General features: G+C 41.3%; 1 protein-coding gene across 1 annotated transcript in view; it reads right to left on the minus strand.

Moving 5' to 3' along the window:
- Positions 1-8,280: 8,280 nt before the first annotated feature.
- satb2 (SATB homeobox 2) overlaps positions 8,281-17,601 on the minus strand; it is a 56,411-nt gene continuing 47,090 nt past the window's right edge. The window contains exons 10-11 of the mRNA XM_042494059.1: positions 10,466-10,672; positions 8,281-9,627 (exon numbers count right to left, since the gene is read on the minus strand). Coding sequence (XP_042349993.1) covers positions 9,127-9,627; positions 10,466-10,672 — 708 coding nt within the window. The 3' untranslated portion in view covers positions 8,281-9,126. The remainder of the gene's footprint in view (positions 9,628-10,465; positions 10,673-17,601) is intronic.

Raw genomic sequence — 17,601 nt, forward strand, 5'->3', positions numbered from 1 at the left:
TTTCCAGGTCTGGAAAATGTGATTGTGAAATTCCATGACTTTTCCAGGTTTTCCATGACCGTGGGAACCCTGCATATAGAAATATGTGTGAACTCAGTTAAGACTGGTTTACTGTCTGCTGCTTTTTGATCCAGATTGAAGTGCAGAGACTGTTACAGCCTTTTGTTGTCCACTGGCAAAAATGATAAGCTTCATTTGCCTTCAAAATAAAAAAAAAGACATCCTCTCAAAGTGAGGTCAAATTAGCGGTCCCCAGAGACTTCCCAGAAGCCATCACGCAGACGGATGCTCAGCTCACATCAGCCGAGCGCACACAGAGTGCAGCGAGCATCTCTGAGAACCACAGACCTCTGGGTGGTCTTGCTGCGTCTAACCGAGCAGACCTGATTCCCATCCAACTTCTGACGGACCCGCTGTTTAACACTGGGAGGCTGATATGTGTTCGACTGCAGCGACACCCCGCAGGCTCTTCAGGCGCTTTATGACACTGCATGTGTGTGTGCATGTGTGTGTTTGGGCCTGCTACCCCCTTGCTCCGCTCCGTCACAAATCCTGTCTGCTAATGACTACCAGCTCTATAGGACCCGAGGCAGGAGGGGTTAAAGCCCACCAATTGAGCGAATAATGAGTTGAATTAGGAGATTTAGGGATGAGGTGGAAGGAGAAGGGGACGGGTGGTACTGAATGAAAACCAGAGGTGCTTACCGCAAAGCTGCAGAGCAGAGAGGCTGTGTGTTGGAGTGAAATGGGGGGTACAGCAGGGCGGTGGCGAGAAAGGCGGAGTGAACGATGATAGAAAGTGCTCTGATGTAAAAGGTGGAAATCACTTTGCTGACTTGGATCACTTCGTTCAGATCAGATTCACGGACGTATATTCATTTTTTTTCCCTAAGCTGAGCGGTAGCATCAATACATAAACGACAAGGAAACATACTTGAGTATAGAGTTGGGCTGGTGTAAAAATTTTTAAACTGTTTTGATTTTAAGCCAATCAGCAGACCAGACAGGTTTACCAAATTTTACCAGGTGTCCCACATGATCCAGCAGTTGCCCCCGAAAATGATCATCTGACTATTATATAGCATCATGTAACACCGAAGCTCTGTATCTATACTGAATCCATTAAATATGCACTTCTGTCACTTACTGTAAACAAACCACGTAGCTATCAGCTGTGCACTTGAGAACAGAACCGCAGATGTAAACACTTAAAAGATGGTGAGCTGCCTACTTGATATCTCCATACGTTAATAATGTTACATTTTAAAACCAGAAAACACATATTTTACATGTCATTTTTACTGGAAATTACATACAAGATAGCCAGCAACAAGTAACATTAGCCTAGTTTGTTTTTAGCGATGATCATTAATCTCAACAGAAATGTTCAGCTTCCTGGCAATCTCCCTCCAGCCAGCTGACACTGTGTCTAGTTTTTTTTGTAGTGAAAAAGGTTTTGTATGAATAATTTCTCATTTTAACTTCAAAATTTGCCGGTCCTTGTCTACTACGGCGCTTTCAAAGTGAGCAACAGATATAAATAAAAACACAACATCTGACAAAAGTTCAGCTTGTAACAGTGACGACAGTTCTTTTAACAGCTTGAAATTCAAAATGTTGCTATATTGGTAAAGTTTTAGTCTTTTTAATAGAATAACCCTGCCATGATGTATCCTCTCATTACTCCAAAAAGTAAACAAGCACAGAGAGACACAATGTGTGCAATTCTTTTCCCTCTGCTGAAATTTAATTTCCTTCATGTTGCTGATGCTAGCCGCTGCAGCTCAGCAGTAAATTACGCATGACCTGTATGACACTTTGCTCAATTAGTAAGTTTGCAGACATAACATTATATTATATTATTATATTCAGCCGGTTTGCATAAAAAAAAATAAATAATAACAATAATAATACAGATGAGGCAAGGAAACTTCAGCAAAATACTTGGTAGCACATACCTGGGGTGGATTCCTTTCAGCATGTTGATAAGCCCAGGCTTTTCCACTGTATATATGGGTACTGTATCTGTAGCGATATGCAGCGCGACTGCATCAGTAACATCTTTGCACTGTGGTCGCTTTCCTGTCATATTGGACACAACGGGAAAATGAGTCCGCTAATGTCGGCTGCTTTTTACCTGCTGTTTGTGGGCTGACGCGACCTCATGCATCTTGGAGTGAGATACATTTCTTCCACTCGGCTGCAAAGTTTGCAGCGGATTGTAGTTTGTTCGAGATCTGACGCCGCAAAACAGAATCAGTTCCAAATGACTGGCGGGACTGTGCCTTTTTTGGGACTCTTCATTGTCATTAACACTCGCTGTCATGTTGTCACGTGATTGCATCTCTAGGAATTCAGCGCAGAATAGATCTGCATTTTGGTCTGGCATAACTCTGAATTGGGTACAGCGCTACTAAACACCTCCATTGTTATATTCTTGCATTGTTCTCACAACAACATTTACAGTCTTAATATGCATATTAGTAACAGCCATGACAAGGAGTCCAGGGAAGAAGAAGCACAGACAGGCAACACAGATATTATTACTGGAACAAATGTCATCATTGTGAGGAAATAACTTCTTAATCAGAACATTCAGTTCTGTTTGCTGGCAAAAGATTATGCGGGTGAGAAAAGCATTTCCATTCAGATGAAGCTGTTCTCCCTTTAAAAGCCTGATTTTGCATAATATTTGTTGGTGGGTTTGAAACTGATGAGCTTGGACCATCAAAAGGAAAATGTGCGTCTTAGTGTTTATCAGTTTCGAGGAGGCCAGGCGACAGTTTGATTTTTTTAATTTCCTGGAGCATCCAGAGAGGCCTCCTGTAGTAAGACAACTCTGAGTCCAGTTTGCTTGCTGAAGGATTGTCAGTTTTTGAATATCATCACCGTTCGCACTTTCATGCTTTATCTTGTATAATTTTCTCCTTTACTTGGTTTGAGGTTGATTAGTTTAAATGAGAGCTCTGCACATTGACATTTGTGAGTTGGCTGTGTAGGAGTTTATTTTTTTAATTTCCTGGAACATCCATAGCACCCGTCTTTGGTAATAGTGCTTTTAAAAAGTATTCTTTCACTATGTAAACACAGGAAGCTGCATTGTCATCCACAATTTCCAGTAAATTCCACCCAAACAGCCTCTTGGGCAGTGCTTTTTTTTTCCATCGCTGGTTTTCTTTGATTGCGTACATGTACAAATGAAGCAATATTTGGTTCCTGTGGCCACGTATTTGACTCGGCCCCCCTCCTACTCCCTCGAGCCAAGCCCTATTCAAGTTTATACACAATGAACAACATTGTTCAAAAGACAAGGCGCTCCGAAACAGTCTGGAAGCCTTTGAAGATCCTGAAACGAGTCATTCCAAGGTTAACTTGGAAGACTTAACATAAACTCTCAGAGAAGAATGATTCATGCTGCAGAGGAGAAATAGATGACAAGTTTCTGTTCGCTGGATAATGAAAATATCAACTGCTGCAATAAAATGAACAGCTGCTCCGTTTCAAGAAGCACCAGTGAATTATTTTCATTTGTCTTTAATTCTTCGTGTACACTGTAGCAAACCTTTCTGTAAAATCACGGTAAACTACCGGCAACTGTAGTTTCCAGCATCTTACTGATATTTTACAGTGACATACTGTAAATTACCTGAATACAACAGTAAATACATAACTCTTTTTTACTGTAGAATTGGAGGTTTATAGTGCAAAATTGATTTTTAAAAAAAGCATCTAGGTTTAAGGTGTTTTATGGTATCTTAGTTTTAAGGGGACATTTGTTGCTGTAAAAGTACGGTCAAATTCTGACAGTAATGTACCGTTTTACTAAGTAAATGGCTGGCAGCTGTAGTTGCCAGCATCTTACTGTTATTTTCAGTCTCACTACCATAAATTACTTTAACAGTCAATTATAGTTACATTCATGACACCATTTTACTTTTTGAATTTTGATATATTTTTACAGCAATTTTCACTGTAATAAATTGTGCCGTAAACAGTACGAGTATATTACAGTTACATTTGTAAAAGTAGAATTTGAGGTTTATAGCTCAGATTAGTTCCAAAAAGTATAGATATTTACAGTATTTTACAGTATATTTTTTAAACTGCTCATTAATGGAAGAATTTTGCCATATTTTTGCAGATTTTTTTGCGGGTAGCTTCGTCAGCTCAGTTCTAGCCTCGTTAGCCTTGTAAGCATGCAGCCAGGAGACGGACAGACGGGCTGTTTTCGGGGGGGGGTGGAGAGACATCGGTGTGTCTCAGCAGGTGTAATTATCCGTCCGCGGCAGAGACACAGCGTGAGCTGATTGTCTTCAGTCAGAGAAGACAAGCTGAGTGAAAAACGTTTCTGCAGGACGACCTCGACCCTCCAGCTCATCACCGACATTTAGGCTCTATTGTTTACTGAAGGAGCACAACACACACGCGCACACACACACACACACACACACACACACACACACACACACACACACGCTTCAATTCGCTTCAATTGCCTCTCTAAATAGTCTCAACTCTGATGAGGTGCGACAGGGCAGAACAATCTTGGTGTTTAAACCTGGCCGCTAGGGGTTGGGTCAAACGTTTTGTGTGTGTGTGTGTGTGTGTGTGTGTGTGTGTGTGTGTGTGTGTGTGTGTGTGTGTTTGTGTGTGTGTTTGTGCGTGTGTGCGTGTGTGTGTGTGATGCCTTTGCAGGTGATTTTCCTGAGTTAGCCTGTCAGATGAGCTATTTTATTTCTCTTGTTTACTGAAGTTGATTTGAAAGCTGCGGCGTGGTTCCTGACTGATGGGCTGCTGCTCCGTTCGTCATGTTTCGGTTGTCTTTGTAGTTTCTTAAATTCACCGGTCATGTTTGGCAAGCACGGGGTGCATATTTTATTAGTTATCAGAATCAGATCATTCATATCATATCGTACATAATATATCCTTCATATCATTTTTAATGAATTATTAGTGTGTTTTCTTGATAGATTCACATGCAGAGAAAACAGAGCGGATGATGAAATCAGTGCAGATCGCAGCCAGCCTCAGAGCAGCGCCGCGTCCTGTCTGATCAGCCCAGTTTAACGTCGGTGCTGAGTGAAGTGAGCTGCACAGCGCTTTCCCCTCTTGTCATGCCGTGCTGTGACGCCGGGTTCATGTAAATGTAGAGAGCAAGATAAAGAGCGAGACTGTTATTTCTTTTTCACCACAAATAATGTGCGCTCATCGGTTTTTCGACTGCAGGTAAACCCTCAAAAAATTTGCATCAAAACAAAGTGTGTGGTATATATCGATGAACTATGGTAAACTTCCTTCTGTCTAACCAGCGCCACGATATTCCTCCTCCCATGTCTCTCAGGCTATTGCTTAAACTAAAAAAAACCTTATGTTTGGCAGTTTTTACAGAAACCTGAACACTTTTTTGGCAATTTTTATAGAGAACATATTTAAAAAATTGAGATTTATTTATTTTTCTTAATTTTTTTTAACATGTTTTGAAGGCTTTTTTTCTTTTAAAAGTTTTGCAGATTGTTTTTCTTCTTTTAAAATGTTTGGCTTTTTCTCCATTAAATTTTCTTGGCAGTTTTTATAGAAAGCTTCAATATTTTGTTTTTTTTTTCCTTAAATTTTTGAAAGGCATGTTTTTTTGAAAAAAATGCCAAAATGAAATTAAAACAGCCAGAAACAGAAATTATTGTTGAATTTTCAAATGTCTGACGGTCCTTGAACACATCATGTGGGATAAGGTTTGAAAGAGGGAGGTGAAGCTAGAAAAGAAAATGATTTTGGGTCCTTGAAAAGTAGAAAAAGTAGAAGAAAAGAAGAAGTCATGGAAAAGTTCTGAATTGTTGTCCATTAAAATGGGGACCCTGACGTCTGGATGCATAATGTAGTTACATTACTTAGAAGTCTATGGAAGATTACTGAAACAATTTCATTACTCAACTTTTCCAAAACTTTCAATGATTTTCCCTGCATTTAATAAGCTTAGAGGGAGGCTCAGCCACAATATTTGTGTCTTTGAGTACAAATGTAATAATGTCATTGAAATAAAAACAGACAATTCTTTTGAATTCACAAATTTTAATTCACTTCAACGTTGATGAACTAAGATTTCATTGGAACTGCATTTGAGTCTAACCCTGATTCCTGTCATACAGAAAAGCACAATATCATCATACGCAGTGATTGGAGTCGACGTCGTCATTAAAAGGCAGGTCGTCTGTTGGAGTGTAGCAGCCGATCAGGATAGTCAAACAACATGGACACTATCCATTCGCAGATATTTTTTTATACATACTGTATACTTGTACACAACTGACACCAAGCAAAAAAAAACAAAACAGTTTGACTTGTTTTTAAATACTCTCGTGATTGAATTCGTCCGGCACAATGAAACTGATTTCACTGAGTTGTCCAAAAAGGAAAAAAACAAAACAACAGCACTCTTCTGATACTCCAAACTGGCTCAAACACTTAAAGTCACTCAGCAAAAATAAAAGTATATCAATAACAATTTATCCCGTGTCGGGTATTTACAGACATCAAAAGTGAAGAACAGAGTCGAACCTGCCACATGGCTCAAAAAAGTAGATTGTCATCAACTGCAGCAAAATCGCACAGTTTCGCTTTCTTATTTAACTCACTTATTATTTTTGGGAAACACTAAAAAAAATGGCATAATACAACATGACAGGCCTTTTTATTCACCCAATAACACTCAGTAACTTGCTTCATTTTATTTTCTTTCTCTTTCTTTCTTTCTTTCTTTCTTTCTTTCTTTCTTTCTTTCTTTCTTTCTTTCTTTCAGGGCAGAGCACTCTTAATGTCTCTTGTTTCCCAAACCACCGCCCAGCTCCGAAAAGCAATATTTAAAAACCATGGAAATAAAAACTAAAAATAGCACACGATGACAGCAATTCTAACCATAATAACAACAATAATAACAATAATGATAATAATAATCATGGATAAAGATAGCAATAAATAGGGTTGGTGAAGTTTAAGTGCGGGTAGGTGTGGTGAAACACAAGACTGTGGGCACCAATTAGAGAGCGGGAAAGAGGGGGAGAGTGAGGCGGAGAGGAAGAGTGGAAGGGGAGGACTACCGCACATAAAGTGACTGATTGTTTGGTTGCTGAATCTCCGCTCTGTCCTTCCTTTTCTTGACATTTTTTTCTCGCCGCACGTACGCGGGGCGGTGCCAGGAAGGGATCAAGAGTACCTCGAGTGTCCCTCCGCGCCACATCCTCCCTGATGTCCTCCCGCCAAACTGTCCACTGTCATTTTTAAACCTCACACTTGTTTTGTGAGAGACGGACGGAGGGAGGAGATCATCACATCCACATAATGTCGGTGTGAACAGGAAGTGCTCGATGGGCCCTGTGGTGATTCTGGAGTGTGGCGGTGAGGCGAGGGCAGGTTGTCGTGGTGGTCGGTTCCTTTTTTTTTTTTTTTTTTCACAATGAATTGAAGTTCGTGGTTGAACAGTTTTGTGCCGTTTGTCCACATTCTCAGGCAGCAAACAGCATTAGCAACGTCAGTGTGAGTCCTGAGGATTTATAAGATTGTCGAGGCCTCAGAGGCCCCCAGAATCCAGTTTATGACGGTCCCTCAGCAGGGGGAATCCAGCCCAGCACGTGGAGCAGGGACACTCAACTCGCTTTACTTTGGGGGACACTTTTGCAAAATGACAGGAGGCCAGGGGCCAGTCACAGCAGCCCCATACATGTTTGTATGATATTAAGACATGTTTAGGATTTTAGGACATTTTAAGGATTTTAGGACGTTACTCTGATTTAGACCTTTTGAGGACTTTGTCAGATTTGAGGATGTTTCTAAGATTTTGGATTGAAGGACCTTGTTTGAATTTTAGGACATTTCTAGGATTGCGGGAATTTACACAATTTCAGGACCTTTTGTGGACTTTTCTTGGATTTTTGGATGTTTCAAGGACGAAATGACAATTTAGGATTTAAGGACATTTCTAGGCCTTACAACGTTTCTAGGATTTCAGCACCTTACTCAAATTTTAGGACATTTCTCTGATTTTAGGATATTTCTAGGATTTGGAGATGTTACTTGGATTTAAGGACCTTTTACAGACTTAAGGAATTTTCTTGGATTTTAAGATGTTTCAATGACTAAATGATAATTTAGGATTTAAAGATGTTTCAAGGACTTCAGGACAGAGAAGAAATTTCTAGGATTTTTTTTTTCGTTCAGATTTAAGGACTTTATTCAGATTTTCAGACATTTCTAGGATTTCAGGTTGTTTCTAGGATTTAAGGGCCTTATTTTAGGAAAATTCTTGGATTTTAGGATGTTTCAAGAACTTGATGACATTTTTAGGATTTAAACATGTTTCTAGGCCTTACAACACTTCTAGGATTTAGACTCAACTTTTAGGACGTTTCTCTGATTTCATGGCGTTTTTAGGACATGAGGGTCTTAGCTAGGACCTCTGTCAGGGGATGCGGTGGATCCTCCACTGGAGCTTTTTTTGATAAACAAGCTCTATTTTGATGCTGATTTATGCACCTTATGTTTTCTAAAAGTCCAAAAAAAATTCCCAGTGTCAATCACTCTGTTTTTACTGTGAATTAGAAAATGGTCGGGGGGCCACCTGGCACTGTATCGGGTCCGTACGTTGAGTATCACTGATGAAGGAAGTATGAATAATGCGACTGTGCTCAGACTTCAGAGAAGACAGACGGGATTTTTTTCAGGTGAAATCCCGCCTCCTTGGAGTGTCTTTTCTTGCGATTGGCTGATTAGGAGAAATTTGTCGACGGGCGTGAGCAGCAGTAGATTACCTGTTAATGACAGTTTGTGAGTGATTATCTAAATGATTTTTGGGGAAAACTGTCTTTCACAGTTAGACGATGGCTGCTGTGTCGTAGCACATGCTGTCTCTTTGCTGAGGTAATTTCACTCCACACATCAGGCGCTCACAGATGTCCGTCTGTCACTATAAAGAGTCGTTCTCTGAGATGTACAGTGTTTCAGCCTGATGGTCTCTTCACCTCTCACACAGTTTGTATGCAGCCATCCTCCATCAGTTCATGACCAGCTCCTCACTTCATCAGCACAGACCTTTCCTGCTCTCTCCCTCTCTGTCCTCTCCTCTCTGTGAGTCAGTCTCTACCTCTGGTACTCAGCCTGCTCTCTGGGACTGGATGAGGAGCTGCCGGGGCCCAGAGGGCCACCGGGCCGGCCGTGCCCCTTGTCCTTTCCGTCCTCCTGAGCGGTGTTGGTCCCTGAGGACGACTGGCCGGAGCTGGAGTTGGATCCAGAGGAGGCAGGCGGCTGGTTCAGCCCCCCTGCGCTCCCACCATTCCCCTCTGCGGACTGGTAGATCTCCTCGGCTCCGTCCTCGCTGGACTCCGGGTCCTCGGAGCCCGAAAGTAGCTCCTCCTCTCTGTATTCGCTGACGTCCACGCCTCCGCTGGCGGCGGCCCCCTCGCTCAGCTCCTTGAGGCGGCCGTGGTGCTTGACGTGGTAGCGCTGGTTCTGGAAGAACTTGATGATGGTGTGTTTGGGCAGGTCGAGCTGAGCTGACAGGGTGTGGATGGCCTCCTGGTCCGGGTACAGGCCCACATCCTGGATGAAGCTCTGCAGGATACCCAGGGCCTCCAGGGAGATCTAGAAAAGACAGAACGATAATTAAACCAGCTGCTAACAAATAACAGAAAGTGGGTTCAGACTTATTTTTATCAATAAATTTCCATGACTTTTTCATGACTTTGAGGTAAATTTTCAAGACTGTAAATTCTCTGAAATGACCATCGAAACTCCTTATCGGTTATTTTTCATTAGTATATGATTGCTTTTTAACATATATATTATTATACAGAGCAGGATTAGAACTGAATATTTTAATATAACTCGGGGACTGTCGGTTACCAATGAGAGCAGAGGACATGGTCCAAAAAGTGACAGGCACATCAAATCATGATGAGGTACTTACATGCTCACTATATTTTGACATGCAACTTTAAACGGCAGAGTTTAAAAAAAAGAAAATGTTTGGAGATTCTTAAAGAAAACATTTTTAGCAATTTATTTGTCTTTGAAAATAATTTGCAGTTTTTAGAGAAAACATTTTGGACTTTTTTTTTCTTTTTTTAATTTTCAGGGATTCTTAAAGAGCTTTTTCTTTCTTTAAAAAAATGTGGCTTTTTTTTATTAAAACTTTTTGTCGATTTTAAAAGATTTTTAAAAATTTTTTTATAGATGTTCTTGGTTAATTTAAAAGAAAACATGCCAAAAATAACATCAGGTATCATTGTCATCGTAAAATAACATCAAGTGTTATTTTACAGGTGTGTTAATTCAACGACCATTTCTAAAACTTGTAGGGTTTATTTAGTTTTCCAAACCTTTTCCAGGCCTGAAAATGGCTATTTGCAAATGACTTTTCCAGGTTTTTCATGACCGTATGGTCCCTGTTTACGGGTCCTGATGATGAATAACACTGTACCTTGGTGCGTGATCGTGGCTTCTTGTTGCTGCCGGCGCTGCCAACAGAGCCAGGTGGACATCCGCCTGCAGCTCCCGCTCCCACATTCGGTGCCCCCTCCTCGTTCATGGGGGCAGATAACTGCTCCTCGCGCATCGGAGACAGGCGGTGCTCCTTCATCGGGGCCGGGGGTGGCCTGTGAAGCGCCTGACGGGAAAGACAGAAAAGCTGATTGATTAATGGGGCACAGTGACCCCTGAACAAGACTGCAGCAGGAATATATATATATTTTTAAAGATGAAATGACAACTTATGGCCCACAGACCAAATCTAGCCCCGACTATGGTCGCATTTTATATTTTATTGATCAAATAAGTGCCAGGAAAGGATCCCCCATCCTAGCTAAGCTCCTAATATCCTGAAACACTAGAAACTTCCTAAAATCTCTGAAATGTCCTGAAATCCTTGAAACATCCTAAAATCCTATTAATGTCCTACAATCCTAAAAATGTCCCTAAATCCTCGAATGTCCTTAATAATAGAAACACTTTGAAATCCTAGAGACGTCCTAAAAGCCTAGAATGTCCTAGAATACAAGAAATTTACTAAAATCCTAAAAACATTCTGAAGTTCTGGAAACATCCTAAAATCTGAGACATGTCCTAAAATCCGAAAAATGTCCTGAAATCTGAGAAATGTCCTAAAATCTCAGAAATGTCGAAAAATCATAAGAAAGTTCTGAAATCCTAGAAATGTCCTGAAATTTGAGACATGTCCTAAAATCCTAGAAATGTCATAAAATTTGAGAAATGCCCTTAAATCTTAGAGACATCCTAAAATCCTAGAAACGTGTGGGGCTGCTGGGCCCCCGGCCTCCTGTCATTTTGCAAAAGTGGCCCCTGAGCAAAGCAAACTGAGTTTTTCTGATGCGTGTTAACTGATGTGTGTCCTGCACTTTTGATGCATACTTCATAACATAATATTTCCTGAGTATAATCTGTACTAACAGTATACAGTAACGTGTATGATGCAACACATCGTTGAAACCACCAGTGACCAGTCTGCAGCTCCGGCACACAGTAGCCAGAGCTGCACGGACGGTGAGAACAAGTGTTTCACAGCTCACAGAGCGTCACGGTCGATTAACCAGCTCCGAGGCCGGCATGCTAACTGCTCCGCGTCCTCGGTATACCTTTGACCTAATGTGTGTAAGATTAGCTCCAGTAAAACGCCAACCACCTGTCTGCCAGGAAGTCTCTTATTTACAAACTTATGACACCCCATCACTATTTAACCAGCCCCACTCAACACCCACTCAGCTCCGAGGGTGGAGAGAGGACAAAGAAAAGTCATCGCTTTGGATGAGATTAGTAACAACTGCTGTGCTTCTAGTTTGATAGTGGAAGAGAAGAAAAAATGCTAAAATTGGAGAAAAAGTTGCCCTGATAAGGAAATTGTTTATGTGTTAAATTAACAGTAAAAAATTCGTTATAAATAGCTTATATTTTTTCCCCTAGACATTTTCCTCTAGCTTTTTAAATATAAATGTCTAAATGTACAAATTTCTCACAATTAGTGAAACATTTCTCATGAAGTTGCTCCTTGCCCTTTTTCCCCAATGATTTTGAAAAAAACACTCCCAATTTTTAATTTTTTTTTTTGATCAGTATGTTTTTAGTTTTTAATTCGTAAAATCTGATGGAAAACACGGCCAATTTTTGTATTTTTTTAGTGCCTCAATTTCAATATTTTCATCAATAATTATGGTTTATTGACTTAAATGACCTTTTAGCTTAGGTTGTACAGATTTTAGGGATGTGAAGGACTTAAAGATACTAAGAAATACCATCACGATAAGCAATAATACAGCTGGTGGACCATTTCTGTTGCAGACTTTAAAGGGTTAATCAACTCAGATTTTTCAGTAATCCAGATAATGACAGTTTGGCACAAGCTGCTCCGTGTTTAAGAGGTTTTCAGCAGGATTTTTTAATGACATTATAGAGAAAAATGAGACTCGGTGAGGGTGTATAAATGTGTGTGTTGGAGCTGTGACCGTCGGCGAGGGGTCCCCCGGCTGTCAGGAGGCCGAGGGCTGTCTGACAGCAGCGGAGGAGGGCAGGATGATGTGTTGGGAGGGAAAGTGGGGACTTTGGTTGTTTGTCAGAAGGTAGTTGCTGTTGTGAGAGCGTTGCGGTCGTGTCCCGCCCGCTCGCTTTAAGAGCAGGGAGGGGCCTCCCCACTGGAATGCCCAGCTATAAATCTGTGGCGCATTAAAATTAAAGGACCCACATAAAGATAATAGTCATTCGCTTTTCTCTCCCTTCTCTTGAATAATAACAGGGTATTACTTAAATAATATCGAGGGCAGGCCAGACCATGAAATTGCTCCTATTTCATTCGCAGGGGCTTTATTTTCGGGGGGTGGAATGACCAATTTACAGGAATTCCTTTTCCTTTTTTTGTCATTTTTCTCTTTCCCTCCCCCCACTCTTTCCCGCAAAGTGACGGTTTTAGATATTCAGAAGAAGGCTGTAATGCTGGAGAACAAAAAGTGAGAGACAGAAAAACACAGATATGTAGCCCCTGCCCTAATGAGGACCACACAGCCACAAACATCCCCCATACAAACTTACTGAGACACTTAATAACTAAATTGAGGGGGATTGCGAAACCTAGCGTCTCCCCACCTCCACCCACAGACCCCCTTCATCATTTCTGCGCTGATTTGGGCTGACAGCAAGGACTCTTGGATCAATCGCCACACACACACACACGCATGATGCAACGATGGCGGGTCTGGTCTCCCTCACGCACTAATGATGATGTTAGAGAGCAGAGCCAAACACACAGGCCTGGTCGGCTCCTTCAGACTGTATCTCTTCCTTCAGCTGGTCATCCTCCGTCTTCTGTGCTCGCACTCGTCTTTACCTTTCTCCCTCTTTCCCTTCTCTTCTTCTACCCCACTATACGTCCTCCTTCCTCCGCCTCCCGCTCTCCTCACTTCTAATGCATCAGGACACTAATGAAGTGGGCCTCTGCCAAGCCAACATGACTCCACATCCAAATCAGCCCTGAACTGGTGGATGCCAGGAGCTCCCACCTCCCCTTGTCCTCTACCTCCTTCTCCAGCCCGTTCTCACTCCGAACTCTGCAAATAGCGCCGCTCTGTCAGTGCTTTCAGCGTACGAGCATGACGCCAAAAACCACCTTCCACGTCCAACTGGAACGCAGCAGGATGGCGTCAGATGATAACGTGCTCGGACAGAAAAAGTGGCGTTGATACTGTACGCTGATGGACGTCTGGAAGGAACCGGGCGCGTCCACGTGCAACACGCACGAGGCAGCGTCACATGAGAACGCAGCCAAATGAAATCAGTCACGTGCGCTTGAAACGCTGAAGGACAGCATCAAGTTAAAATGCTGACGGTAACCATGTAATATATAGAGCGCAAGTGCGCTTAAACCGACTCTCGTGCAGGAGTCCAGAGCAGAGTCAGAGTCCTGACCAGAAGGATACCTAAAACTCATAAGTAGACGCAGTAAAGATGGAGGAGTTCGGGGTGTAAAGATGTGATATAAGGAGCCCGAGGGCGCCATAGGGCAGGAAGTAGGGGTGACGGATGTGTCCAACAGACCCTGGACTTTCATGCTGGAGTCTGGTGTTTGCTTCCTGTCTGAATGTGATGTTTTTTTACCTACATCTTACCATGTGCCTCCTTCCCCTGATCCTAATTATCTGTTGCAGTGTGTGCTTTTGTTGACGTCCTGGTGTTGGTTGCCATGTGTTTTTGATGCCTAAACATAATAACATGCAGCGTAATGCCACCATGTGCTTGTGTTGACATTACTGTAGCGGCATCCTCGAATATCACCAGCAGATGCAGGAAGATACCTGCAGCGTAATACGCAGACACGGAAGTCCGCTGCAAAATGGCAACATGTGAGGGTTTTGGATGAAAAGGTGTTAATGTGTTAGTGTGAGCAGATAAACGGTTACCGCAGCGCCTTTAACCGTGAGGATTCATCCACTGCGAGCTGGAATCAAACTAACAGCTCTCTGTACATTACTAATACTTGCAAGTCACACTGCTGTGCAATGGCTGCAAATTGTGACTTAATACTTGTGATCTGAGCTCTGCAAATACAGAAATACACTCTTCACCTGCTCACACTGACCCTCACTGGGTTAGACTGTTATTGCAGCATATTTAAATGTATTTTTTCACTCTGCAAGCAAGAAAAAAACAACAGCTCTCCAGTTAATACATCAATAGTCCAGGTTGCAGTGGTGCTTCATGGTAGCAAATTGCCGCTAAATAGACAATAAATACACAGTCTGGAGCTTTTGCTTTTGTGTGTGTGTGTGTGTGTGTGTGTGTGTGTGTGTGTGTGATAGAGAGCGAGAGAATGCAAACGCTGACGTGAGTGTCATGATGGTGGTTAAGTCATTTTATATATTGCATGTGAAAGAAGCCGCGATACATCGAGAATATTCGATATATCACCCACCCTTTCTTCAGCCCCAGCCGCCCTTCACTTCCTGTGTGTGTTTGCCTCGTGCCCTTTGACCTCTGCTGTCTGTCACAGCCTGTTAATCAGCACATACTGTCTCTTACTGTCTTCGCTGCAGGTATTTGTTAAAGTGAGACTCGATATTTTTGGTTTACATAAAGAAATTCTTCTGAAAATCTGATTTCAGAAACTTAATATTTCAGGCTAGACTAATAAATCTGTAATTAACTAGAGCAAAATCTGGACCCTGGTACATAATTATCGACCCATTTTGTATAAACTTTCTGACTGGAAGCATTTCCAGCATGGCAAGATGACTTGTGGGTAATCTGTGTCTTCTTACGCACAATGTTTGGGTGCGTGGGGAGAATAAAAACCCAGGTGAAAATCATTAAACTCATTGACTCCTGTGGGTAAATATGATTAAAAACTGAAAAACAGGGAGCATTAGTCATATGTCATGTGGGGTCGGCTTACACCGCGGGGAAAATTACCGAGAAATGTAACCAACCCCTGCGTGTCACCGGCCAAAAAATCCTCCAAACTGAATGACAGAAAAGTTCGTCACTGCCTGACAAAATGACCAGTGTGACCTTTCTGAGCCCAAATTGACACGACAACGCTGTTTTTTTTTACTTCACAAAATGATTCATGAGCCTGTTTCCTGACCTGTCACCTCTATGGTTAACGTTTGGTTAGTTTTAGGGATAAAAACGACTTGGTTAAGGGAAGGGAAAGACTGTGGTCATGGTTAAAAGAAAGCATCGACTGCTTATAAGAAACAGAGTAATATGAATGCTTAGTTTGCCCTAAAACACCCCGAACTCCTCCTTCTCCTTTTTTTAATGTGCTATAATAACACCAAAACATAAACATAATGGACATCTTTTTAGGAAATTTGAAGAGATGATTTTGGTTTCTTGGATAAGGACAGTTTTCATTGGCTTATTTGAAGCCTTTTACTCACAATGTGGTTCTGTATTTAACTTTATTATTTACATTTAGGTCAATTTAAACTTTTATTTGTGCTTATCTATTTGTTGATGACAGTTGCTAATACGTACAAGACTCGACTGACAAAACATATGGTGATCTTATGAAATATGATTCATATTATACATTAAAGTTCCTCTCCTGGCACTGATTAAACCCCTTAATATACATCTCTGTTCATCAAAATTACATACTTAGAAGTTTTTTTTCTGTATAAAAATATCCTTTTGGCCATAAAATGGCTTTGAGGTAACATTACACCTTTGCCTCATTTGGTATGCCTGTTTTGTAGCATTAAATACGTCTTGTAGCATGTAAAAACACTATATGAACATGTTAAAAGAGGTCATTAAATAATCCAGTATAGATAATGGTACAACTGACTCAAACTTTTGTATATTGCTGCTTAAAAGCTAATACATCTTTCATATTAATAAGAACAGTAATATTACACTAACTAATTAAAAAACACCCAAAGGGTCCTATGCTTGATGAGTACTTTTAATATTAATTTTCTAAGTATATTTAGCTGATAATACTTCCTCTTAAAGCATCATTATGCAGCTTTTAGTCGTCCAATATTGACCCATTCGGTAGATGGTCGGACCGAAGCACCAAAACATCTGACTGCGATGACGTGGGAATGAGACTCAGCAGTAAACATAAAGTAAATAATGTTGCTTTAAGAAAGAGTTTAATGTATCACATTAGAATTTTTTTTTTTTTTCAAAGTAACTAAATACATCTTTCACTGCTTCATAACGTTAGGCGGGTTTCCATTAACCTTCACACTGTGCAATTTGAAATTGCAAATGTCAAATATGCCTCATGAAAACACCTCAGATTCGAAAAAACTCCCATTTATCACCAAAAATTTCACGCTTTCATGAGGCGGTATTTCAGACGATTCGAAAAAGCTATATTTGGCAAAACTGCAGTGCAAACACTTCTTTTCGTCTTTTCTAGGTCACATGATGCTGTGGCTATGAGCTCATGCTCATGATGCAGATGTTATTGCATCACATAACTCTGAGAAAGTTGAGCGAATCATCCGGAAATTTTGAATCCACAATCTGTGACGCGATCGTGGACTATCAGCTTCCAAAAATCCCTCATTGGGGCTCACCTTTTAATTATAGCTCACGTAACACGCCTACGTGGCCTTAAAATTGAAAATAATGGCGGCTAGTTTGGTGTCTGCAATACAAATAAAGCTGCTAATGTTTTGAACATCCATCACCATGGTTACTTGGATGTTATTGCCAGAGAAGAAGTCACATAACATCACTCAGAAACACAGTCATCTCACGATTGTGTTTTATCGACATTCTGAAAAATTTGCTTAAGTTTTGTGCAAATCTGTGATAGAAATCCGCCTGATGAACAGTGCAAACTTAGCAGCTAACGTGAACAGAAGCTTGCAGTATATTTGCCTCTTTTTCACCTTCATTCCTGCCTCCTTTACTTTCGTACTCCTCCCATCTCTGACCGTTACGCTTTGGAAGAGACTACATGTCACTTCAGAGCAACACAATGCAGCCCCCGCTCTCCCAAAAACCACAAGCAGCAGAGCCCCGCGGCCAGACCGGCTCTTCTCATGGCATGATTCAATATTCCTGAAAAACTTCTTTCCCCTCTCTCTCTCTCTC

Source organism: Plectropomus leopardus, chromosome 10 (genome assembly GCF_008729295.1).
Source record: "Plectropomus leopardus isolate mb chromosome 10, YSFRI_Pleo_2.0, whole genome shotgun sequence".
NCBI classification, from domain to species: domain Eukaryota; kingdom Metazoa; phylum Chordata; class Actinopteri; order Perciformes; family Serranidae; genus Plectropomus; species Plectropomus leopardus.